A 24164-nucleotide genomic window follows, 5' to 3' on the forward strand; every position below is an offset into this window, starting at 1 on the left:
TCTCCTTTGTCTGTGGAGCCACCCAGACCTCTCACCCTTCCTTCCTCCCCCTCCCCCAAAGCCATGTCCTTGGCATGGTAGGCAGCCAGGGACATGGCCTCGCACAGCCCTGGAATCCTGGGAGAAAGCAGTGACCCGAGGCAGGAAGGGCAGAGCTGAGGGGACAGGCCAGGATTTATGTCTCCCATCTCCTCTGACCCACTCAGCTGCCTCTTAGCACGTGGAGTTTTCCACACCAGGGGGCCTCCCACCTAGTTTCCTCCAAAACCTCCACCCTTCCCTCCCTTTGTCTTTCCCCTTTCCTCTCCTTCCTCCTCCCCTGTGCCCCTTAGGGGAGGTGGGGGCTGCTAGGTATGGTGTGGAGTCAGTGGGTTCTTGGGAGAAGTCAGGAACGCAGGACGTCCAGGTTGTAGCCTCAGAAGGAAGGTTGGGACCAGTCCCCACCCAGCCTGTTTTGCCCCACACCCACCCCGTGCCAGGCTCAGCATGGGCCTGTCTTGCTTCACCACATACCTCTCGTTCCACAGGCAAGCCAACCCAGCTCGGGGGGATCCAGGAGGAGCCTGACACAGGGAGGGGAGAATGGGGGTTACACTTCAGCTCAGGGATGACCTGTGTGTAGGATAGGCCCCTTAGAAACAGCCCCAGCCACGTTCCCCAGAAAAGAACTAGAGCAGTCCCAGCTGCGGCCTTGGGGAAAGAAGTGAGTCCAGTCCACACCAGGACAGGTGCTCAGCCTCAGCTTGGGGTGGGGACCCAGAGATTTCTAACCTCGTAATTAATGGTCTGGTGACAGTTCTGATAACTGAGCTGCCTAGATTAGCCACACGTTCTGGGCCTGTGATTTACTCCACACGGGGCCCCTTGGCAGCAAGATCAAGCTTGTTGCCGAAAGTCAAAGATCAACCCAACAAGGGGGGAGACACAAGTTCAGGAAGTTGAAGTTTGAAAGACAGCAACCTGCTGGTGGCCTCACGCGGGCCTGCAGCTCCCAGACACAGGACAGTCACCCAGTATAGAGCAGTTCACACGTGCGGGGAGCTGTTGACCTGTGGTCACGACAACCTATGAAGGTGAGTAGTTGTTACAGTTCAACTCTTGATACAACCTATGAAGGTGAATAGTTGTTACAGTTCACAGACGCAGAAACAAGTTCAAGGGCCTCAAACTGCATGTGCATGTCACTTTGGTAAACGGTGGGGCCTAGCTTGAATCCAGGTTGAACTCCAGAGCCATGGGTTTCTCCCAGATACCCCGTTCCGTTAGTCAACCCTAACCTTCCGTGGAGACTTAATGCCCCAACCCCTTGATCTCTGAGTTTCTTGAATTATCATCAACATCCAGAGGTGGTGGCTCTGCTCCCTCGGTCTGTCCCCATTGAAGGCTGCAGTCGGCCTGTCTGTGGTCACTGTGTGTCTCTTGTCTCGCAGTTACCTTGTCTCTCCTTGTCCCTCTTCCATTCTCTGGGCCCCGATGAAAGCTGAGTCAGAGACACTTCCCCTTGGCTCCCACTGCCTCTCATGGGGGCCCCTCCTTGGCAGTATCCGTTAGTCACTCCCTGTAAGGCCTCTCCCCCAACCCTCGCGGGGCGGGAGCCCAGTGGCTGGGGGAGGAGGTGGACTTTTGGCCGGTTTCGTTTATTCCCTGCATCTCCTGTCAACAGCTGCGGAGCACTTCTGGCTCATTCCTCTGACTGACCTGCAGGGAAGCCGAGAAACCCAGAGAAGAGGCAGAAGACAGACCCCAGCCCCAGGCACCTTGCCTCCCACCCCTCCCTACCTCCTCTCTCCCCGGCCTGCCTCAGCACGCTTCCTTGTCTACAGCCCTCCAAGCTCCTCAGGGGCTCAGCCCCTCCCCAGCTGCCCCTTGGGCCCTGCATCCCACCATGTCCATGGCTGTGGAAACCTTCGGCTTCTTCACGGCAGCCCTGGGGCTGCTGATGCTGGGGGTAACCCTGCCACACGGCTACTGGCGAGTGTCCACCGTGCATGGGAGCGTCATCACCACCAACACCATCTTCGAGAACCTCTGGTATAGCTGTGCTACTGACTCCCTCGGAGTCTACAACTGCTGGGAGTTCCCATCCATGCTGGCCCTCTCTGGTACAACTGGGCTGGGGGGAGCTGCATGAGCACAGGGAGGTGGGAGGTTGGAGAAACCCCTGAGGAGGGTGGGTGCTACCTGTGGTCCAGCCTAGGGCATCATATGAATAATGGAGGCCTGGCTCAAGGTCAGGGACCTGGACTCCTGCGGTGGAAGAGCTGGAGGCAGCCCCCTATCTGGAACTGCAGTGAGACTTCGTCATGTGTGTCTCCCTGCTCTAATATGGCACTTTGTCTTAGAGCGTCCAAGTACTGGGTTCTATACCTGCCATTCATGAGATAAAACATGCAGGCTCCTAACATGTAGGATACATTAGCATATGTAGACACATGGTGGATGTTAGCATTGTATCTTGGAGAGGAGGTGGTGCCGTGGTCTTTGTGGGATGAAGAGGGGGCCCATTCTTAGGGTGAGAGACTTAAAAGTCTCAAAAGCCTCACCAGACTTCTATGGGGCAGTGGTCCCACTGCTACAGCAAGTTCTAAAGGACCTGTTAAAGGGAATCTTTTCACAGGTGTGAGTTCTCCACCGTAAGCAGCTAGGGCATATATGTGTATATGTGCAGGGTTCTCTGGACATTATATTTGTTGAGGTTCTTGGCAGACTGGAGCCCACAGCTCTTCTGGCCCAGAAAGGTTCTCCCTAGTGGATGTAGCACCTTCCTGCTTCCTCGTCTCCCTGTAAGCTCCCCATCATTCCCCAGGGCACTCTCCTTCAGTTGGCCCATGCCAGAGACCACAAGGGGATGACCCGGGAGCCTTGTGGTGCTGCTCCCAAGCCCTCACTGGGTCCTGCCGGAGCCAACTTGCTCCTCCAGGACCCTCTCTGCAGGTGCTAGGTGGTAGGGCAAAGAATGAGACCAACACTGGACTTGGAGCAGGGCTTCACGAAACCCCCCATGAATGTCAAAGACTCACTGAACAGCCAGGTGGTTCAGGTGGGTCTCTTGTACCCTCAGTATTCCCAGAATGTCCTGAGACAGGGGCTTCATGCCTTTATCCTTGTTTCTAGGACTTAACTCTGCACAAGGCAAGTATCCCCCAAAGCCACTATAAAAGATGAGTGTGATCTGGACAGAAGCCCAGGATGCTAGGTGGGCAGAAGAGAAATTGGCGGCAGCCAGCTCAGCGGCCCTGGCCATCCCCACCTCACTTACCCCTCAGACACCATGGTGCAGGGAGGGGCCTTTGCTGTGAGCTTGTCCACAGAGAGGGGCCCCACTTGGAACTGCTGTGGTTGGCCTGAGAGAGAACATGGGTGCACATCAAAGAGGGGCAAGAGTGTGCCCAAGGGGGCGGGCAGGGCGCAGCTGCCTGGTGCTGGGCTCCTCTGGGGACCAGCCATGATGGGTGGTCCACATACACCATTTCAGTGCTAGTCACAGTAGCCCTGCCTTTGGGGCCTTAGTAACCTCATTCATGGAAGTGGGACAACTGCAAGGATGTGCATTAACCTGCCCAGAGTCGCAGGGGTGGTAGAGGCTGGAGGCCAGGCTCCTGAGTCGGATGCTGGCTGATGCCTCTGGGCCTGAGAGGAGTCCTGACTAGCACTGAATCACCACCCAGCCACTCGGCCCACGTGCTCACAGGGCCCTTCAGTAGTCTGCCCTTTGTCTACCAGAGCTCTTGGGACCCAGAGTTGGTCAGCCGCAGATGGGGATGGTGGGTGGAGAAAGATTATGGGATATGGGGAGAGGGCGGGAACTTTGGAGGGAGTGGCTGGGAGTGAGAAAGTGCTCCCAGAGAACTTTGTCCCTCCTCCCTACCCCCCAGCATCCTCCTGGCAGGGACCCAGCCTTTCCCCGTCAGTGCTGATGGCACCTGCCCCACCCGGGAAAGGGGTGCAAGGTCCTTGGAGTGCTTGGCAACTATCAAAGACAGAGAAGGGGGAAGGGAACCAACCATTTCCTTCAGCTTTGAGAAAGGGGAAACTGAGGCACTAAAAGCACATGAACTGGACTAACTTGGATTGGTCCTGGGCCCAGATATCCCACCTTCCAGATCAGAACCTGCCCTCAACCCAACAACCTGCAGGCCACTGTGGCCCTCTACAGGTCACTGCAGGAAGTAGCTCAGTTCAGGATGTCGGGCACTGTGCTAGGCGCTGGGTGGCCCTGGAGAGAAGCCAACCTGGGGAAGGGGCTGGGGGTAACCAGGTGCAGTTTCTGTGACACACAACAGAGTGTGGTGCTGACCTAACAGGAGGGGATCTCAACCATGGGCAGTTTTGCCCCACCCAGAGGTCATTTGACAATGTCTGGACATTTCTTATAGTCCTGCTTGGGAGGGGTGGGGTGGGTATTGCTACTGACATCTAGCAGGCAGAGGCCGAGGTTGCTGCTAAACCCTAGAATGCACAGGATGGCCCCCTGAACAAAGCATTATCCAGGCAAAGCATCAGTAGTGCCAAGGGGAAGCCCATTAACCTAGGTACCGGCCAAGTGCACCAGATGCAGGGGGGTGGCATGGTGGGAGCTGAGACCCCTTGGGACTGAGGCAAGCTCCTGGGAAAAGGAGGGGGTGTGGTATCTCAGGCTAGATATAATCCGAACGGCAAGGAGAGGACTTGTGCACCTTTATGGACTAAGATCAGAGCAGGGGCTTTAAGGGGCTGGCTCTCATGGGTTGGGTGGAGGGGAGATGGAGGGAAGGGCTTTGCTCAGGGACCCATGATTGTACCCCACCTCCACAGGGTACATCCAGGCCTGCCGGGCGCTCATGATCACAGCCATCCTCCTGGGCTTCCTGGGCCTCTTCCTAGGCATGGTGGGGTTGCGCTGCACAAACATCGGGGGCATGGTGCCCTCCAGGAAAGCCAAGCTGGCAGCCACCGCGGGAGCCCTACACATATTGGCTGGTAATTGGGGGAAGATGATGAATGGGACCTGCACTGTGTGTGGGGTGGGTGTTGGGAGTGGCCCTCACCGGCAAGTCCTGGGGTTCTCTGTCATCTCTGGCTCCCCACTGCTTGCACTTGCCTCATCTTCCCCATTGGGTGGGCACCTGCCCTCTCGGGTTCAGCTCTTCCCTTTCTTCCTGCTCACCCCTACTTCCCAAATCTCTTGACTATAAATCAGTCCATGTTTCTTGAGCCCCCACTAGGAGCCAGGCATGAGCGAGGTGTGGGAGGGACTCCAGTGGTAAATGGCTGCCCTCCCGGGCTTACAGCCTGGCTAGGAAGACCAGAGCCAGACATTAGTGCACACGCATGCACACACACACTGAACAATACCATACAACTGGCCACCCCCTTTCAGTTTATAACTACACATCTGCACACATCATCTCACAAGCCTGAAAGTAGGGTGGGTGTTGTCCTGTTCTCCAGATCGGGAAACAGGCTCAGAAAAGTCAGGTGATTCCCTGGAGGAGCCACCCAGAGGGTGCTAAGGCTGGTCCTGTAGTCCAGGGGCCTCGCTGGCTTCGGGCCCTCGCTGCACTGAGTGGCTAAGGCATGGCACAGGCTCTGTGCCATGGGATTGGGGAGGACAAAGGAAAGGGGTGCCAGGGCTGGTCGGGGGAGGCTGTCTGGACTTTGAAGGATGGGCAGGATTTGGATGGGGCAGATTTCAAGTGAGGAAACCTTGTGATCCACGCGCCAGGAGTAGGTATGAAGAAGGCAGGTGGGGATAAAGGGAGCAATGGCGGGCTGAGGAGCAGAATGTGGGGGCCTGGACAAGAAAGCTGGGCTGCAGCTGGGTCTTGGGTGCTGGATGAGGAAGTTGACCCCCGGAAACAAGGCTCATTAGCTGGGGAAGGGGAAAAAAGAAAGGCAGGGAATGCATTTGCTGTTGGACTCTATGCCCCACGTCCTGCCCTCTGGGCCGCCCCTGCCCCGGAATTCACTTCCTCCCCCAGCCGCGGAGGGCACCAGTTCCGTCCACCCTCTCTCTCCAGGTGTCTGCGGGATGGTGGCCATCTCCTGGTACGCCTTCAACATCACCCGGGACTTCTTCGACCCCTTGTATCCCGGAACCAAGTGAGTGTGGGAGCCCCACCCTCGAGGGCAGTGGGTGGAACCCGGCCCTGTCCCCGCAGCTAGCGCCGCCGCGCGCCGTCCTTGTCCCCAGGTACGAGCTGGGCCCCTCCCTCTACTTGGGCTGGAGCGCCTCCCTGCTCGCCATCCTGGGCGGCATCTGCCTCTGCTCCAACTGCCGTAGCGCTCGCGACGGGAACCCTACCGCCAGGTACGGGCGGGCGAGTGGCGAGGGAAGTGGAGGTGGGAGGCGAGTGCGCACCCCTCTGACCCAGCCCCTCTCGCTATAGTGCCGGTCTTCCCTACAAGGCAGCCCTGCCGTCCGCCGGCTTTCCTGCCCGCCTTCACCCCGCGTCTTCAGATGAGGAAGGCGACAGCAGCTTTGGAAAGTACGGGAAAAACGCTTACGTATAAGACGCCTGTGGACCCCATTCCCTTCCCACTGCCCCCAGTAGAGAGGGGTCCCCCAGCTCCGGGCTGCTGGCACCTACCCCTGCAAGCCGTGCCTAGCTGACTGCACCTCAGGCCACGCCTCCCCGGTCGGAGCCCCGCCTTGGTCACGCCTGCTTCGTCTGTCCAATAACCTGCCTACTGAGGACTTCCCTGGGAGATCCTGAGGCCGATCCCTCTTTGTCTTCTGGCTCTAAGCGGCTGAGCGGGCAGGGCAGGGACTTGCCTGTGTGTTTGTATTCTAAACGGATGCATAAATAAATTTGTACTGTGAACTGTTCAGGGGTTGAGGGTGTCATGTTGCCACTGGCCAAGCAAGGGGTTCTGGGGCAGCTCCCAAGGTCATCTCAGGTCTTGGACCCCAGGCTGTCACCTGCCCCTCTCCATTGCCATTGGACTGTCTCATCCAGCAAAAGGGAGGAGGGGTCACAAGTGGTTTCAAGAGTGGCATTCATAATTATTGATAAGAGTTGTCAAGGAGCAGATGTGGGGAGATCCAACTCTAGGAAACTGAAAAGAGCAGAGATCCTTCCAGGCAGCTGGAGATTTAAAAAGTCACTATTCTCCACCTTTCTCACAGTTGTGCAAGGAGACACTTGGTCTAGAGCACAGTTTCCTTATCTGGGCCTGAATATGGATATCAGAAATTGAGAACCTTTTAAATTATGTTGCATCAACTAGGTCTGGTGCAGAAAATAAACCCAAGAGACTGTGCTGACTCAGTGGAAATCTGACAAATTCCGAAGCAGGTGATCACAAAAAAGAACGGATGGTGTTTCTCAGGCAAGAAACAGTCTTTTCTTCTATTTTCTTTCTTGAGTGTACTTCTTGGTGGAAAGGGCAATAGAGAGGTGAGGACCCAGGAAAGTTTCCCTTTCTAGGAGAGAGACAATACAGACCTGGGCCAGGAGTCAGCTGCCAGAAAAGTGGGTTCTTGGTGTCCCAGTTACTATTGCTGTGCTGTGTAACAAACCATCCCAAGCCATTTGTTATACACACAGATACTATACATCAAGAATTTAGGCAGGGCACCCAAGACAGTTTGTGTCTGCTCATGATACTGAGGTCACAACTGAGAAGACTCAAGTGGCTAGGGTGACCTGTTGCCTCGGGGCTGGGATCATCTGGACGTGGCCTCACTCCCATTAAGAAACCCTGGGCTGGGGTGGCTTGAAGGCGTGGCTCAGCTGGGCCTGTCAACATATGAGCACCTGCACATGTAGCCTGGGCTTCCCTAGAGCCTGGTGACGTTCAGAATGGTTGGGTTTCTTACACAGTGGCTGAGATCCAAAAGCAAGTGTCCTAGGGACAAGGCAGGAGCTGCACTGTCTTTTGAATGTCACATGGTCTTACTTCAGCCCCCCTCTACTGGTTGAAGCAGTCCTAAGCCTGCCCAGATCCCAGGGGAAAGGGGTCAAAGACCCCACCTTTTGATGCAAGGATAGCCAAAACTTTACAGCCATCTTTTGAAACCACCACACGTAGGATTGTCTCTAAACCATGTTCTCACTATCACTCAGCCATCACCAGCACCACTGGCCCCACCGCTAGTCTCCAGAGAAGGGCAGGCAGTTCCTCAGGAAGACACCAGGAACACTGACTAGGCCCCAAGGAAGTTCCCACTAGTGGGAAGAAGGGCCTAAGAAGGGCCTAACTCTGACTTTGCCAGATGTCGATATCCTATTGAGGTCACCTGGTTAACAAATACTTCCAAAGCACCTGCTTTGCTTTGTGGCCAATGGTTACCAGGTCTAAAGACAACAACTCCAAGAGACTTATGAGCTTATATAGCTCATAATTTGCTTAATAACCCACATATGGGTATGAGGAGTTCCAGTACCACACAAAGGTTACAGCATCCAGGGCCAAGAAAAATGGTGCCTCTACGCCATGAATTTCCCCCAGGCTTCCCCAAAACTTCTGGGTTTTCTCTGCTGCTAATAATTATACACACAGAAGCCCCCGGTACCAAGAGCCCCCTCTGACTGGTGGCACCAAGGACAAGGGCTGACCTCTCCCATTCTGGTTAAGTACCAGAGGAGAGAGAGAGGCTCTCTCTATCATTCTGCACCCCTCACTCCATTTCCCTGTCACCCAGACCTGCCTGTACTCAAAAGATACTCAGAGGAACTAGAGAAACAAAAAGCAACAACAAACACTAAATTATAACCAAAAAACACCATGAAGCAGCAGCCAAGAAACACAGAGGCATGGGAATGGCAGGAGAATGGGGCCCAATCTTTTATGGTCAGGGACCCAGAGGGGCAGACAGTGGAGGGGTGTTTGGCAGGTAGAATGACACAGAGCAGCAAGTTGGAGAAACAGGAGACCCACTGCCCTCACCCTTACCCGTGAAAACACCACGTGATCAAACAGGCAGCCCAAACTCTCCTCCTCGCATGAGATCTTTTATTACAACAGCACTCTGCAGGCCTGGCCCACTTCCCCGCCACACAGTCCCTGGAGCTGAGACAGGTCTTCCTTGGTAGGTAAGACACAGCTTTGTTGGGTAAGCGAATGGCCCTGTCTGTCCAGAGGAGTGCCTCGCCTTTTGGTGATGACCTCTTTGAGGCTGGAGTGATGCACGGAGGGCCTTCCTCTCTGGGGATGCCCAGGCTCACACAGTCCACTTCAGGCACCTGCAGGTAGAAGCGGCCCAGGACAAGGAGAGGGTCCGGGAGGCTGTGGGGGTAGGAGGAAGAGCATGTGGCCCCAGGGGCAGTTCCAAGCTCACCTGGTCTCCTGGTGCGTGCCAAGACAGCGAACAGTGCAGTACCGGGCACCACAGCTGACGCAGGTATAGGGGGAGGGGAAGCCACAGACAGCACAGAAAGGGCGCTGGGGCCGGGCTGGGGGTCCCGCACAGGCTGTCAGGTAGTTGGGTCCCTCGGCCACACTCAGGTTCTGCAGAGACACAGGGCAGGCTCCACAACTCCTCTGTTCACCCACGTAGCAAACACCCATCAGGGGCAAGGATCTCTGTGGGTTCTCCCATCCCTGTGGGGCCGTCCTGGGCCAGCTCCCCTCTCACCTGCTCCTCCAGCAAGGCCTGAAAATTTTTTCGAAAGCGAAGTTTAAAATGATCACCACGGGTTTTCTTCTTTTTCTTGCCTAGAGATAAAGAGCAATCAGTTACTTGGCACACCAAGAAAGACACCATCTTTCCCTCATTCCCAATACCCACATGTCCATTCCCTGCCCACATACTCACGTGGATTCTAAGTCTGCTTCCCTCCACCATCATTTTCCCTCCCTGCCCTCCGATCTGACCCTACATTCATCTCCATACACACCCTAAGTCTAAGGCTTTGTCTCTGAGCTGGAAGGGATCTCAGAGCTCACTTATTCCATCTTATTTTGTCTACATACAAGAGAGGCAACAGGCACAGAATGGGGAGAGTGGTTGGCTCACAGTCACAGGAGCCAGTTCCTGGCAGAGCAGAGAACTCCTGGGCTGTCTGTCCCCCAGCCTGATGTCCTGCTACAACCCTGACCTGGGCAGCTCCTCCCCCTTTCCTTCACTCTTGCCTCCCCACCCTGGTCCTCCCTTTCTCCTCCACCCGCCTCACCAGTGTCTGCATCATCATCAAACTGAGGCAGCCTTTTGCCAAGCTGTGGGAGTCCTGCATGGGGATCGTCCTGGAAGTTGTCATTCTCCAAGGCCTCAAGCTGCCTGTTGATGCGACGCTGCCGGGCTGCCCGGTCCAGCACCCGCCGCTGTCCAGGGTCCTGGGAGCGAACTAGACCAGTAGAGCCAGAAGAGTTACAGGGGGGCACAGAACTGGGCAGCCTTGGCTCTGTGTGTGGAAGATGTTCAGGGAGTGTGGAGTTACAGTTCTTTGATCTCATTCTAGTCACCAAGCCCTTGGCCCCTGTACCTTCTGCGAATATGTTGGTCCCTCTGGTTTGCCTCTTTGCCAACTAAGATCACCATTTCAGTTACTAGTGCCTATTATCCATCCCTTTGGCCCCAGTCTTTCCTCCCAATCACTGCTGAAAGAAATCACAGCCATGCTGATGGAGACCACTGTACATTCAGGGCTTCCAGGCTCCACTGGGACCTTAGTGCACTTGGCCTTCATGCTGAGCAATCTCATCTCCAACCTCAAAGGAAACAGGTCATCCACAGGCAGAAACGCTGACCTTGCAGCCCACCCCCAAACACAATTGCATGGGCACCCACCTTCCTTCCATTCCAACTGGGTGCACCCCTCCCCACTGCCCCTAAGTCCCAGCTAAATGCACCCCTTCACCTCCAGCTCAGGTCCTCCCCCACTCTTGCATCTTTAACTCCTCCTCTTCACCTGACAAAAATCCCTTCAGTGGAAAAGCCTGCTGAACTCTCACATGTCTACCCAACATCACAGTGACTCTCCTGTGAGAAGGCCACGTGACTATTTGATTTCCTCACCTCCCATCCACTCCTCAGTCCCCAACGAAATGACTCCCATTCAATGGGAACCACTCACACTCAGGATACCAGTGAAGTCCTAGGGCCAAATCCAGTGTGCATTTCTAGAACCCTGAGCTCTCTACACCTGAAGACTGTGTTGACTAACTCCCTCAGTTTGAAAGAGACCTTCCAATTGCTTCCTTGATATAACTCTCTTTATTGACTAAACAAACATTTATGGAGTGCCTGTAACCATAATAATGGCATCAATGCCAGTGGCTAACACTTACCAGGCTCTTTGCATAAGTGTACTCCTTTAACAACCCTTACATGACAGGTGTCATTATCATTTCCAGCTTACTGAAGTTCAGAAATTAAGAAACGTTTCCAGAGTTTGAATTGCTAGTGGCTGGGTCAGAATTCAAACGCAGAACTGCCCAGCATCAAAACAACATGCTGTTGATCACTACACAATACTGCCTCCCTTCCAAGAGCTAGGCTATGCCCCAGGCTCTGGGAATACACCAAGAACTTACAAGTGGGTAACACAAATGATCAAACAAACCAGCACAACACAGTGTGGGGAAGGAAGTACAGAGTGTTACAGACCACAAGGCAGAAACACCTACACTGGCCTAGGGGTAGTCAGCAAGATTTTCCAGAGGAAAGCAAGTCTAGGCTGAGGCCTGACAGATGAATAGAAGTTAGCTTGGTTGTGAGGGGAGGGGAGGGTGTTAAAGGCCTTGGCACCAATATGAGAGAATGCCTGGATGGGAGACTGTGGTGCCTTCAACAGATTAAAAGAAATTCACTATGGCTGGTATACAAAGAATGTTGGGGGTGACGGTGGGAGCACAGATATGAAGACCAGAGGAGTATTAAGAATCTTACCTGTAAGTATCAAAGGAGTTTGAATTTTGGGATTTTATGGTGAGGGTGACAGAGATACAGCAAGGGGTTTTAGGAAAAGTCTGAAATGATTGGATTTATTAAATGTTCACTCGGGAAACCTATCTCATGCTCATGGATAGGAAGAATTAATATTGTCAAAATGGCTATCCTGCCTAAAGCAATCTACAGATTCAATGAAATCCCCATAAAAAGACCAACAGCATTCTTCAATTTACTAGAACAAACAGTTCTTAAATTAATATGGAACCACAAAAGACCCTGACTAGCCAAAGCAATCCTGAGAAAGAACAAAGCTGGGGGGATTACACTCCCTGACTTCAAGTTCTACTACAAAGCTTCAGTAATCAAAACAGTTTGGTGCCAGCACAAGAACACAATAGAGAGCCCAGATATAAACCCACATATATATGGTCAATTAATATAGGATAAAGGAGCCATGAATATACAATGGAGAAAGGACAGCCTCTTCAACAACTGTTGTTGGCAAAACTGGACAACTACATGTAAGAGAATGAACCTGAATTACTGTCTAACTCCACACACAAAAGTAAACTCGAAATGTATCAAAGACCTGAATGTAAGTCATTAAACCATAAATTTCTTAGAAGAAAACATAGGCAAAATCTCTTGAATATAAACATGAGCAAGTTTTTCCTGAACATTATCTCCTTGGGCAAGGGAAACAAAATAAAAAATGAACAAGTGGGGTTACATCAAACTAAAAAGCTTCTGTACAGCAAAAGACACCATCAGCAGAACAAAAAGGCATCCTACAGTATGGGAGAATATATTCATCAACGATTTATATGATAAGCGGTTAACAAAAGAGCTCATATGACTCAACACCCACAACACAAATAACCTGATTGAAAAATGGGCAGAGGATCTGAACACACTTCTCCAGAGAAGAAATACAGATGGCCAACAGGCACATGAAAAGATGCTCCACATGGCTAATCATCAGGGAAATGCAAATTAAAACCACAATGAGATATCACCTCACACCAGTTAGGATGGGCCAACATTCAAAAGACAAGAAACAACAAATTCTGGCAAGGAAGCAGAGAAAAGGGAACCCTCCTACACTGTTGGTGGGAATGTAAATTGGTGCAACCATTGTGGAAAGCAATCTGGAGGTTCCTCAAAAAACTGAAAATAGAAATACCATTTGACCCAGTAATTCCACTCCTAGGAATTTACCTGAAGAAAACAAGATCCCTGATTCGAAAAGACTTATGCACCCCTATGTTTATTGCTGCACTATTTACATCTAGAGCAGTCCCTCTAAAATACCCTGTAGAGGTGGTTTGTGGGAGGCAAATTCCCTCAACTTTTGCTTGTCTGGGAATTGTTGAATCCCTCCTTCATATTTAAATGAATAATTGTGCTGGATACAGTATCCTTGGTTCAAGGCCCTTCTGTTTCATTGCATTAAATAGATCATGCCATTCTCTTCTGGCCTGTAAGGTTTCTATTGAGAAGTCTGATGATAGCCTGATGGGTTTTCCTTTGTAGGTGACATTTTTCTCTCTCTGGCTGCCTTTAATACTGTCCTTGTCCTTGATCTTTGCCATTTTAATTATTATGTGTCTTGGTGTTGTCCTCTTTGGGTCCCTTCTGTTGGGAGTTCTGTGTGCTTCCATAGTCTGAGCAACTATTTCCTCCCTCAGTTTGGGGAAGTTCTCATCAATTATTTCTTTCAAAGACACTTTCTATCCCTTTTTCTCTCTTCTTCTTCTTCTGGTACCCCTATAATGAGGATATTGTTCCTTTTGGATTGGTCACACAGTTCTCTTAATATTGTTTCATTCCTGGAGATCCTTTTATCTCTCTCTGTGTCAGCTTCTATGCGTTCCTGTTCTCTCGTTTCTATTCCATCAATGGCCTCTTGCATCTTATCCATTCTGCTTATAAATCCTTCCAGAGATTGTTTCATTTCTGTAATCTCCCTCCGGACGTCATCCCTTAGCTCATGTATATTTCTCTGCAGCTCTGTCAGCATGTTTATGATTTTTATTTTGAATTCTTTTTCAGGGAGACTGGTTAGGTCTGTCTCTGCAGATCCTCTCTCAGGGGTTGTCTGAACTATTTTGGACAGGACTAAATATTTTTGCCTTTTCATGGTGATAGCGGTAGCTGTAGGCAGGTTGCGGGTGTGTCAGCTGGGAGAAGAAAGTCCTTTCCTGCTTGCTGGATGCCTTGCCCTTCTCCGCTGCCTGTGTCCTGCACTATTTACAATAGCCAAGATATGGAAGCAACCTAAGTGTCCATCAATAGGTGAATGGATAAAGAGTATGTGGTACACATACACAGGGGAATATTATTCATCCATAAAAAGAAAAGAAATCCTGTCATTTGCAACAACATGGATGGATCTAGAGGATATTACACTCAGTGAAATAACTCAGGTGGACAAAGACAAGTACCAAATGATTTCACTTATTTATGGAGGATGAACACAAAGGAAAACAGAAGGAACAAAAAAGCAGTAGACTCATAGACACTGAGAAGGGACTAGTGGTTACCAAAGTGGGGAGGGTGGGTGGGGAGGGAGAAGGGGATTAAGGGGCACTATAATTCACAATCACAATATAGGTAGGTCACTGAGATGGTAGTACAGGATAGAGAACACAATTAATGACTCTATAACATCTTACTATGCTGATAGACAGTGACTGCAATGGAGGGGGTAAGGTCTTGATAATATGGGTAAATGTTGACTATGTTGTGTATGTGAAAGCATCATAAGATTGTATATCAATGATACTTAAGTTAAAAAAAATTATTTTAAGTTAACCTGGCAGAGTGTTCCACCCTCATCTCTTTATTTATTTATTTTTTTATTTTGGTATCATTAATCTACAATTACATGAGGAACATTATGTTTACTAGACTCCCCCCATCACCAAGTCCCCCCCACATACCACATTACAGTCACTGTCCATCAGCATAGTAAGATGCTATAGAATCACTACTTGTCTTCTCTGTTGTATAACCCTCCCTGTGGCCCCCCCCCTACATTATGTCTACTAATAGTACTGCCCCTTTTCTTTTTCCCCTTATCCCTCCCTTCCCACCCATCCTTCCCAGTCCCTTTCCCTTTGGTAACACCCTCATCTCTTTATCTGGACTACTCAATAGCTTCCAGCTGGCTTTCCACACTCTAAATCTGCATTATACAACAAGGTGGCCACTAGTCACATGTGGTTATCTAGATTTAGTGGAGATTAATTAAGATTAAATAAAACTTAAAATTCAGTTCCTCAGCTGCACCAGCCACAGTTCAAGTGCTCAGTAGTCACATGTGGCTAAAGGCTGCCATGTTGAAGTGCTGATTAAGACCATTCCCATCATCCCAGGAAGCATGGACAGTGCTGCTCTAGTCCCACTAATCCAAAAGCCAGAACTACCTTTCTAAGAGATAAACTTGTTTCAGTCACTCCCCTGCCTTAAAAAGTGTTTGATAGTTCTCCCGTGCCCTCTCCATAGAGTTCAAACTCTTGTGCTATGTAGAGAATGCCTTTAAAGTGTACCTGTTCCCAGCCCTCCAGCCTCTCTTACTATTTCTCTGCAAGCCCCGACTTGGGCTTCCTAAGCAACTTGTTTTTCTGCCCCTTACACGTGAGATTCCAGCTGCCGGTAGTGAATCCCCGCGCACCGAGTACCTTAACTGAGCGAAAGAGTAACTTAACTTTGAAGACTCAATCCAAGAGTATTCTTCCCCAAACCCCACCCCCGCAAGCCTTCCCTGTTCCGTCCATCCCAGAAGCTAGGTTGGGTGCCACTCCTCCCTGCCCCCAAGAGCTGTGTCTCCGTCTGCCATAGCACGTATCACTCTGAAATGCATGTCTGAACCCCTCCCGTAAAGCCGCTTCTTGGATAATCAGTATCTTTTGCCTTTCTCCAACCTAGAGCCAGGCTCCGAACAGGCATCAATAAAATGTAAATGAATGGTATGGGGAGCTGCCCCGACTCCAGAACCCGAGGGCTGGGGAAGGGACTTGAGATGAATAACTGTGTGAGTTAATCCTAGACCAGGTTCCGATTTAGAAGGAGGAAAGGGGCCAACCGCTGGGGGCTCACATACCCGAAGTTTTCTTCTCCACCATTTCCACCCAACAGCTGCCCGAAAAGCCTAATGCGCACGCGTGCTAAATCACTCGCTGTGGTAGAGACGCCATCATTTCCGGTGGCGAGCGCTTAAGCGCGTGCGCAGAATCCCATCACTTGAGCTCATTGCGTGATGTTCCCTTGGAGACGAGAATGCTTTCGCCATGTTTTATAGGGGCAAAACTACTTCCTTCCTCGGTGTAGTTGGGTATTTCATCGGACCGTCTCCTCCGCCCCGAAATGAGTCATTTTAAAGAGGCGGTGCAAGAGGTCTTTCGAGAAATGTCATTTTCCTTTTGGTCCTTCCCAAGATGCCATCATCACAAGGCTTTCTTTCCCCCGGGGCAGTAGAGATGATGGGTTGGGCCACCAAAGAAAGTGGGCAGGCTTGAATGGGCAATCGAGAGGTCTCTGGTGACCCTCTGCCGAAACTTCAACCCCCAGCCTCCCTGGGGTCGCAGACTCCTCGGCCTTTCCCCACCCTGCCGCCCGCTCCTCGACTCGTGCGGGCTCCGCGCGCCCCCAACGGCCCCTCTCTCCCAGTCTTCCTCCCGGCAGCTCCAGGCAGAGCTGTGCCAAAGATCCGCCTCCGAGTTCCGCTAGACCTGCGAGGGGTCACTTCCCTCTCCGGGTGTCGCTTTCCTCATGTGTCCGGTGGCGGTGGGCAGGACTGGTTCTGACCAAAGTCCTTGGCTCGGGGTCGCCCGCCGTAGGCCCCGCCCCTCCCCCACCTCCCGGCCGGACGCCCCCTCCGCCCGCTCGGCGCAGCCCGCGCGCTCGCGCCCCCGGACAATCCTCGCCTTGTCTGGGGTGCCGGCATCTCGAGTGTTCTGTAACCTCCGGCTACGCCTTTTTTCCAGGGCGGAGCCTCAGCCCTGCTCCTCCTCTCAGCGAGCCTCACAGCAGCCCTGGTCCCCCGCCCCAGAACCCCTTTCCAGAGTTGGAATCCAGGCGCGCAGCCCGAGCCCTTGAGGGCCCGTGTGCCGTCTCAGCGCTCTCCCCGCCATGGCCTCCGCGGGCCCGGGACTTGGGCTCGCGCTGCTGCTCCCGCTACTGCTCCCGCTGCTGCCGCCACCGCCTGCGGCCGCGGCCTCCGACCGTCCGCGGGGCAGCAGCCCGGTCAACCCAGGTAAGAGCCCCGGAAGGGCTGGGAGTGGGGGGGTGCCTGGCTGACGTGTCTGCCGGCCGCGGCCGGGAGGGGTTGGCGGGCACCCCCACGCCCAGTGCGCTCCTTAGGGCCGAATCACGCGGCCCCTCCCCCACACCACACCCCGTGTGACCGAATTCTGGGCTGTCACTCTCATTTCGCTCTCAACGGAGTCGAAGTTTCCCTGGGTGGGAAGAATTTAAGAGGGAATGGGAAAAAGAGAGGGACAGGAGCAGAATCCGAGGGAGGGGAAGGGGTATGTGGTGAGCCTGAGGCGGTGAGCTGGGTGAGTGGGTCCCGAGTGTCACTTCCTGGCTGGTGACAGAGAAGCTGCTGGTGATCACCGTGGCCACAACTGAGACTGAGGGATACTGGCGCTTCCTGCAGTCAGCAGAATTTTTCAACTACACAGTTCGGGTGAGGAGAGGAAGGCCCTCATGGCCCAGAGGAGGGGGTTCCAGCTGAGGACTGGGCTGAGGGCTGGTTCCTGGGGCCCCAGGGTGAGCCTGGTTGGGAGGGACCACCAGCTGGCTGAGCCCTTCCCTGGCATGGCTCTTCCCCACAGACCCTGGGCCTGGGAGAGGAGTGGCGAGGGGGTGATGTGGCCCGAACGGTTGGTGGAGGACAGAAGGTCAGGTGGCTGAAGAAGGAAATGGAAAAATATGCAGACCGAGAGGATATGGTCATCATGTTTGTGGACAGGTAAAGGGGCTGAGGATTGGGAGAAGGGGGGAGGCGAACAAGAGGAGGAGGAAGGATACTGATGTTCCTAGTGGCACATGTTCAGCCTCCCCTTCCTCGCCTAGCTATGATGTGATTCTGGCTGGCAGCCCCTCGGAGTTGCTCAAGAAGTTCATCCGGAGTGGCAGCCGCCTGCTCTTCTCCGCAGAGGGCTTCTGCTGGCCTGAGTGGGGTCTGGCAGAGCAGTACCCTGAGGTGGGCACGGGGAAGCGCTTCCTCAACTCTGGTGGTGAGTGACAGAGTGCCTGAGGCAGAGGGGCCAACAGTGGTGGGCATGAAGTGTTCCAGGTGCCTGAGGGCTGCAGAGGGAGTGGGCACGAGTTCCTGGGACCCTAAGAGCCTTGGAGTCAGCACCTCCCCTTCCCCCACAGGATTCATTGGCTTTGCCCCGACCATCCACCAAATTGTCCGCCAGTGGAAGTACAAGGACGATGATGATGATCAGCTGTTCTACACCCGACTCTACCTGGACCCCGGACTAAGGGTAGGAGGGATGGAGGAGCACTGGCAACCCAGCAACTCAGCAGGGCGCGCTGGCCTCAGGCTGAATGGGAGAAAAGAGGGAAAGGGTTTGGGGGAAGATGTAAAGAGAAAGAGTGGAAAATGATGTCCCACCCCCACTTTAAATAACTGCCCTATCTCATCCCATCCAGGAGAAACTCAACCTTAATCTGGATCATAAATCCCGGATCTTTCAGAACCTCAACGGGGCTTTGGGTGAGAAAAAAGGCAGTCAGAAGGGGCAGTGAGAGAAGCCTGTGCTGCTGGGGGTCCTGACCTTGGGAAGGGCTTCTGGTGGAAGTGGGGTGGTCTTCAAGTCACCTCTATGTTAACATCATCAAACATCTGAATAGCCAATAGTGTAAGTTGCACTGGTGATAGTAATAGAAGTGGTAGTCACACATGCTTTGGGCCAAGAGCTCTACTTCTGTCATTTAACTTAACACAGCAATCCTACAAAAGGAGGGTCTCAAACCTTGTTAACAGATGAGGAGACTGCATCTCTGAAGGACTGGTGACTTTCCCTGGCATCCAGCTAGTGTGGTAGAGATGCCCAGGGTGACAGCAGCCCGGTCAATACCCTCAGAGAAGGTTGCCCATCCCACCCCATGGAGCCACAGTCCTTCATCTTCTAGAGAAACTGAGTTCACCCCACCATATTTAGAAGCACTTGTGGCTTAGCAGCTTCAAGAGAAAGGGAGTCTAAAACCTGGTTTTTCTTCCCCAGATGAGGTGGTTTTAAAGTTTGATCGGAATCGTGTGCGTATCCGGAACGTGGCCTACGACACACTTCCTGTTGTGATCCATGGGAACGGTCCAACTAAGGTGCTCCGCTGGCCTATAGCTTCAGCCCCTACCCCTGCCCAGCCCCAGCCCATTTCAGGCAGACCTGACCTCAGCCCCTGCCCCAGGCCTCGCCTGCCCCAGCTCCCCTGCTCCCAGCAGCAGAGGACTGGGAGAGGTTTTGTGTGCACTCCTCTTCCAGTCCTGTTCCTCCCTGTCTTCCTGCCATTCCTCACCTCTGCCCCAGCCTCTCAGCATCTCTTCCAACAGCTCCAGCTGAATTACCTGGGAAACTATGTTCCAAATGGCTGGACTCCTGAGGGAGGCTGTGGCTTCTGTGACCGGGACCGGAGGACACTCCCGGGGGGGCAGGTGAGGAGGGGTGCTGGGGTGGGGCAGGAGAACACACTGGAGCACCCAGGGGTGCAGGGAGGACATTCTGGGCAGCACGGTGGGGGCAGATCTCCTAGGGACCCCCAGACCTGGCAGGACTGGGGAGGACAGAGTGGGTAGGGGACCCAAGTTTCCTCTGAGCCCCATTACATGGACTCTTCCAGCCTCCCCCCCGGGTGCTTCTGGCCGTGTTTGTGGAACAACCTACTCCATTCCTGCCCCGCTTCCTCCAGCGGCTGCTGCTCCTGGACTACCCTCCAAACAGGGTCACCCTTTTCCTGCACAACAATGTGAGACACCCTGGCAGCCCGTCCCTCGCAAGGGGCCCTGCCCCTGCTCAGATCAGAACTCTGCCTCCCCCGCACCCAAGACTCCTTCCTACACCCTTTCCTTTCACCAGCTCCCCCTCCTGCCTTCAGGTGCCACCTTCCTGCCCCCTCAGTGTCCCCTCCCCATGTCTCCAGGAAGTGTACCATGAGCCCCACATTGCAGACTCCTGGCCCCAGCTCCAGGACCACTTCTCAGCTGTGAAGCTGGTGGGGCCAGAGGAGGCCCTGACCCCAGGCGAGGCCAGGGACATGGCCATGTAAGTGAGTGCTGGGTTGGAGGACTTGAGGGTAAAGGGGAGGCTGCCACCCTCTCCATTCACCATCCAGCCTATCCTTGGCCTCCACAGTGGTGCCCTCCCAGCCACCACACACTCTGTGTCAACCTTGCTCTGATCACCTGGATGGAGAACCTAAGGGTCCTGGGGAAGCAAGTCTCCCCCTCCCTCCTCTTGTTGGTGCTTCTTTATACTTTCCTCCTCTTGTCCTTGGTGGCTGGGAAGCGTTGCACCACCATACAGTCTCCTTTCCCCAACTGGTGCCCATCTTAGCTCATCTGTGTATGCACCTGTCACCTCTAGGGACAGTTGTCGGCAGGACCCTGAGTGTGAATTCTACTTCAGCCTGGACGCTGACTCTGTCATCACCAACCAGCAGGCCCTGCGCATCCTCATTGAAGAGAACAGGTTGCTTGCCCAGCTCAGCCAGAGGGCCCCCATAGTTCCCAGGGAGCCCCCAGCTCCTTCCCTGGGCATGGGGCTTGCGTCCTCCCAGCCCTCACCTCCCCCTGTCCGCAGGAAGGTGATAGCGCCCATGCTGTCCCGCCATGGGAAGCTGTGGTCCAACTTCTGGGGAGCCCTGAGCCCCGACGAATACTACGCGCGCTCCGAGGATTACGTGGAGCTGGTGCAGCGGAAGCGAGTGTGAGTCCTCACCTGGGTCCTCATAGCCGCCCGCATCCTCTCCCGAGGCCCTAGTCTCAGGGGTCTGGTATGGCCACCTGTCAGACATGCCGTGGCTGGAGCAGGGCCGAAGGGGTGGGATTAGCAGTGTGTGACGGGGGAAGTGAGCAAAACCTTCAGGTCTGAGAGTGGCGTTCCCTGAGGGAAGGGGCTCCTGGGTGGAACTGGGCAGAATTATGGGGGGCCACCCGCCTAGCTGACCCTGGTGCGGGTGCTTCCAGGGGTGTGTGGAACGTGCCCTACATATCCCAGGCATACGTGATCCGTGGGGAGACCCTGAGGACAGAGCTGCCCCAGAGGGAGGTGTTCTCAGGCAGTGACAGTGACCCAGACATGGCCTTCTGCAAGAGCCTGCGGGACAAGGTGAGCGGGGCAGTCGGGCCTGAGGTGTAGGGCTCAGGGGCCCAATTCTGGGGAACAAGGAGGCAGCCACCTTGTGTCTCCTTCTCACCCTCTCCCCGATTCCAGGGCATCTTCCTCCACCTCAGCAATCGGCACGAATTTGGCCACCTCCTGGCCACTTCCCGGTATGACACAGACCACCTGCACCCCGACCTCTGGCAGATCTTTGACAACCCTGTGGTGAGTGGGGACTCCTCACTCAGAGAATGTGCATGCCCTTCGCTAAAGGAGGCTGCCCTCCTCCTGCCGTGTACACACGCACGCACAGGTGCACATACCCCAGCAGATCTGCCACTCCCTGGGAGGGGTGGTTCCAGGAGCCGGGGCTTCTGGGCTGGGATGGAGCAGGTGAAGAGTGCCCACATCAAGGTGTGCCCCTGACCCTCCCCCAGGACTGGATGGAGCAGTACATTCATGAGAACTACAGCCGGGCCCTTGAAGGGGAGGGATTCGTGGAACAGGTGAGCCCCACTCAGGGCCCGTGACCACGCTGCTTGGATTAGCAGTTTTCAAACTGACCTCCTCCAGGTGTCTTAGACTTTCCTGCTCAGGAAGATGGAGATGAAGGCTGAGCAGACAGGCCTTCAGCCCCCGACCCGGCATTAATCAGAATGGCCCTTGTTTATTGGGTATGCTAGTAGTGGGGGAAATGACAGTTTTCTGAAGATGTTTGAACCTGGAGTCCCTGGGCCTGCCTTCCATCTGTGTCATGTTCTCAGCACCACTCCCACCTTCTGTGGCCTGGCCCCATGTCAGACCCCCATTCTCCCTGCTTCTCTCCTCTCCTGGCCTCCCTTTCTGCTCCCTGCTTTTTCTCCCCTCTGCTGGCTGCCTGTCCCCTCCCTGAGTATCACCCAGCCATGTTGTTCTTGCCCCACCCCATCCTCAGCCGTGCCCGGACGTGTACTGGTTCCCGCTACTGTCAGAGCAAATGTGTGACGAGCTGGTGGAGGAGATGGAGCATTACGGCCAGTGGTCAGGAGGCCGGCACGAGGTGAGAGGAGCTGGCGTGGGGAGGAGAGGGCCCTGGGAAAGGGAGATGCTGGATCTGACTGATGGAAAATGGAATCAGGAAGGTAGGAGCACAGATTTGGTCTACAAGGGGGAGGGGACCCAGGGGACACAACTGCATTCATTCATTCATTCGTTCAAGCAGTAGTCAGTGGGCAGGTCCTGGATGGCACCACTGACTGGCCTGAGCAGGGCAGGTGCACTGATGAGGTGTGCAGGTTGAGCTCTGCACCCACCTTACCCCCACCACCTCACTTGCTGCTTCTAAAGGCGGTGATGGCAGCCCAGGTGCTGTGGGAGTCCCAGAAGGGCCTTTGGCCTGGACATGGGGGGAGCCAGGGGGCTTCACAGAACAGGTGATATCCTAAAGGGCCAGTAGCAGTAAGTCAAACTAAAGTGGTCAAGACTTCTAGTCGGAGGGAAAACAAACTTTAAGGCCTGGAACAAGAGGAGGTGGGGAGGCTGGCACTGCCCTGTCAGGGGCTCAGTGCTCACTGCCCACAGGACTCCAGGCTGGCTGGAGGCTACGAGAACGTGCCCACTGTGGATATCCACATGAAGCAGGTGGGCTATGAGGACCAGTGGCTGCAGCTGCTGAGGACATACGTGGGGCCCATGACCGAGAGCCTGTTCCCAGGCTACCACACCAAGGTGGGCCACTGCCACCCCTGCCTCGTCCCTCTTCCCATACCCCGGTCCTGCCCAAAGTCCTTTAGGCCCCTGTGGCCTTTGGGGCCCCATGGAGAGGTCCTGCAGGAGAGAGCCCCAGAAGGAGGAGTCCACAGTGCCTCTGGACAGGGGCAGTCACCTCCTTCAGAGGTCCCCTGGGCCCCGCAGCCACCCCTCCAGCCTTCCTGCTCATGCTCCCACAGACCCGGGCAGTGATGAACTTCGTGGTCCGCTACCGGCCAGACGAGCAGCCCTCTCTGCGGCCACATCACGACTCCTCCACCTTCACCCTGAATGTGGCCCTCAACCACAAGGGACTGGACTACGAGGTGAGCCTCTACCACCCTCCCACCTCTGGGCACCACCAGGGCCCCTGCACGCGCACGCACACACACACACACACACACACACACACACACACACACACACACTGTGTCCCGTCCCGACACCCCAGCACCTCTCCCCAACCCTCCCCCTTGCCCACCCTCTTCACGGTTCCCAGTTACTTGGCAGGCATCATCTCCTGGACCCCTCCCTCCCTTTCTCCAGCCTGCTGAGGCCCCTAGCCCCATCTGCCTCTCACCCCCAGCAGCTGCCTGTCCTCATGCTCACGTCTGCTCACTCCCCACTCCTGTCGCCTTTCCAGGGAGGTGGCTGCCGCTTCCTGCGCTATGACTGCATGATCTCGTCGCCACGGAAGGGCTGGGGGCTCCTGCACCCTGGCCGTCTCACCCACTACCATGAGGGGCTGCCCACCACCTGGGGCACTCGCTACATCATGGTGTCCTTTGTGGACCCCTGACACTCAACCACTCAGCAAACCTTCCCTGCCATTGTGCCTTCTTTGCCCCCTCCTTGAGGGGGTATGTCTGGCTCCTCGCCTCCTGTGTGTATGTTCAGTGTGCCTGGACTGAATGTGTTGCCTCAACCCCCAGTACATAGCCCTCTCAGGAAGCTCCTGGAGCCCCCTTGCCCTTCCCCTAGCCCCCTGGGGTTCATGGGGGGAGGGCTTCTGGGGGTTCCCCATGTGATAAGTTATTGTTTCCAGTCTCCCTCACAATAAAGGAGGATTTGTAACTCTCGAGTCTATTTATCATCTCATCCACCTGTTGAGCCTGTATCCTCCCTGCCACCCAGAGTAGAGGGGGGACCTGGAGTTAATCCTGAGAGAGAGAACGGGTAAGAGGAGAAGGAAGAAGCAGAACATGGAGGCTTCCCCGGAACCCATTTCTCACTCCCCTATATTGCCATGTGCGGGCAGTGCCTGAGAAGGGCCAGACCCCAAG

General features: G+C 54.3%; 3 protein-coding genes across 4 annotated transcripts; 2 read left to right on the top strand and 1 right to left on the bottom strand.

Moving 5' to 3' along the window:
• Positions 1 to 50: 50 nt before the first annotated feature.
• On the top strand, positions 51 to 6808 carry CLDN15 (claudin 15). The gene is made up of 5 exons (XM_036904525.2): positions 51 to 2102; positions 4795 to 4959; positions 6000 to 6081; positions 6173 to 6289; positions 6369 to 6808. The coding sequence occupies exons 1-5, from the start codon at positions 1886 to 1888 to the stop codon at positions 6490 to 6492; spliced, it is 705 nt and encodes a 234-aa protein (XP_036760420.1). The 5' UTR covers positions 51 to 1885; the 3' UTR covers positions 6493 to 6808.
• Positions 6809 to 8922: 2114 nt separating this feature from the next.
• Positions 8923 to 16086, bottom strand: ZNHIT1 (zinc finger HIT-type containing 1). Its single transcript, XM_036904533.2, has 5 exons — positions 15921 to 16086; positions 10098 to 10268; positions 9560 to 9639; positions 9263 to 9432; positions 8923 to 9167 (listed from the first exon to the last, which is right to left on the bottom strand). Exons 1-5 carry the CDS (start codon positions 15940 to 15942, stop codon positions 9146 to 9148), a joined length of 465 nt encoding a protein of 154 aa, XP_036760428.1. The 5' UTR covers positions 15943 to 16086; the 3' UTR covers positions 8923 to 9145.
• A 484-nt stretch (positions 16087 to 16570) lies between these two features.
• Positions 16571 to 23955, top strand: PLOD3 (procollagen-lysine,2-oxoglutarate 5-dioxygenase 3). Of its 2 annotated transcripts, XM_036904528.2 has the most exons (19): positions 16571 to 17072; positions 17416 to 17507; positions 17656 to 17792; positions 17897 to 18060; positions 18203 to 18315; positions 18485 to 18548; positions 19060 to 19157; positions 19386 to 19487; positions 19673 to 19798; positions 19973 to 20094; positions 20416 to 20520; positions 20632 to 20757; positions 21018 to 21159; positions 21265 to 21378; positions 21591 to 21659; positions 22088 to 22192; positions 22714 to 22860; positions 23082 to 23207; positions 23525 to 23955. In XM_036904528.2, the coding sequence occupies exons 1-19, from the start codon at positions 16949 to 16951 to the stop codon at positions 23678 to 23680; spliced, it is 2232 nt and encodes a 743-aa protein (XP_036760423.2). In that variant the 5' UTR covers positions 16571 to 16948; the 3' UTR covers positions 23681 to 23955. The 2 variants fall into 2 exon arrangements, with proteins under 2 accessions (XP_036760423.2, XP_036760424.2); XM_036904529.2 differs by lacking the exon at positions 21591 to 21659.
• The last annotated feature ends 209 nt before the right edge of the window (positions 23956 to 24164 follow it).

This window comes from Manis pentadactyla, chromosome 10, assembly GCF_030020395.1.
Source record: "Manis pentadactyla isolate mManPen7 chromosome 10, mManPen7.hap1, whole genome shotgun sequence".
NCBI classification, from domain to species: domain Eukaryota; kingdom Metazoa; phylum Chordata; class Mammalia; order Pholidota; family Manidae; genus Manis; species Manis pentadactyla.

Coding starts and splice junctions, on each gene's coding strand:
- CLDN15 (XM_036904525.2), top strand. CDS start 1,886: ATGTCCATGGCTGTGGAAACCTTCGGCTTCTTCACGGCAGCCCTGGGG. Junction 2,103..4,794: donor ATCCATGCTGGCCCTCTCTG/GTACAACTGGGC, acceptor CCACCTCCACAG/GGTACATCCAGGCCTGCCGG. Junction 6,290..6,368: donor GACGGGAACCCTACCGCCAG/GTACGGGCGGGC, acceptor CTCTCGCTATAG/TGCCGGTCTTCCCTACAAGG.
- ZNHIT1 (XM_036904533.2), bottom strand. CDS start 15,942: ATGGTGGAGAAGAAAACTTCGG. Junction 9,433..9,559: donor AGGCCTTGCTGGAGGAGCAG/GTGAGAGGGGAG, acceptor GTGTCTCTGCAG/AACCTGAGTGTGGCCGAGGG. Junction 9,168..9,262: donor GGCACGCACCAGGAGACCAG/GTGAGCTTGGAA, acceptor TTCTACCTGCAG/GTGCCTGAAGTGGACTGTGT.
- PLOD3 (XM_036904528.2), top strand. CDS start 16,949: ATGGCCTCCGCGGGCCCGGGACTTGGGCTCGCGCTGCTGCTCCCGCTA. Junction 17,793..17,896: donor GTCATCATGTTTGTGGACAG/GTAAAGGGGCTG, acceptor TTCCTCGCCTAG/CTATGATGTGATTCTGGCTG. Junction 20,521..20,631: donor ATCCTCATTGAAGAGAACAG/GTTGCTTGCCCA, acceptor CCCTGTCCGCAG/GAAGGTGATAGCGCCCATGC.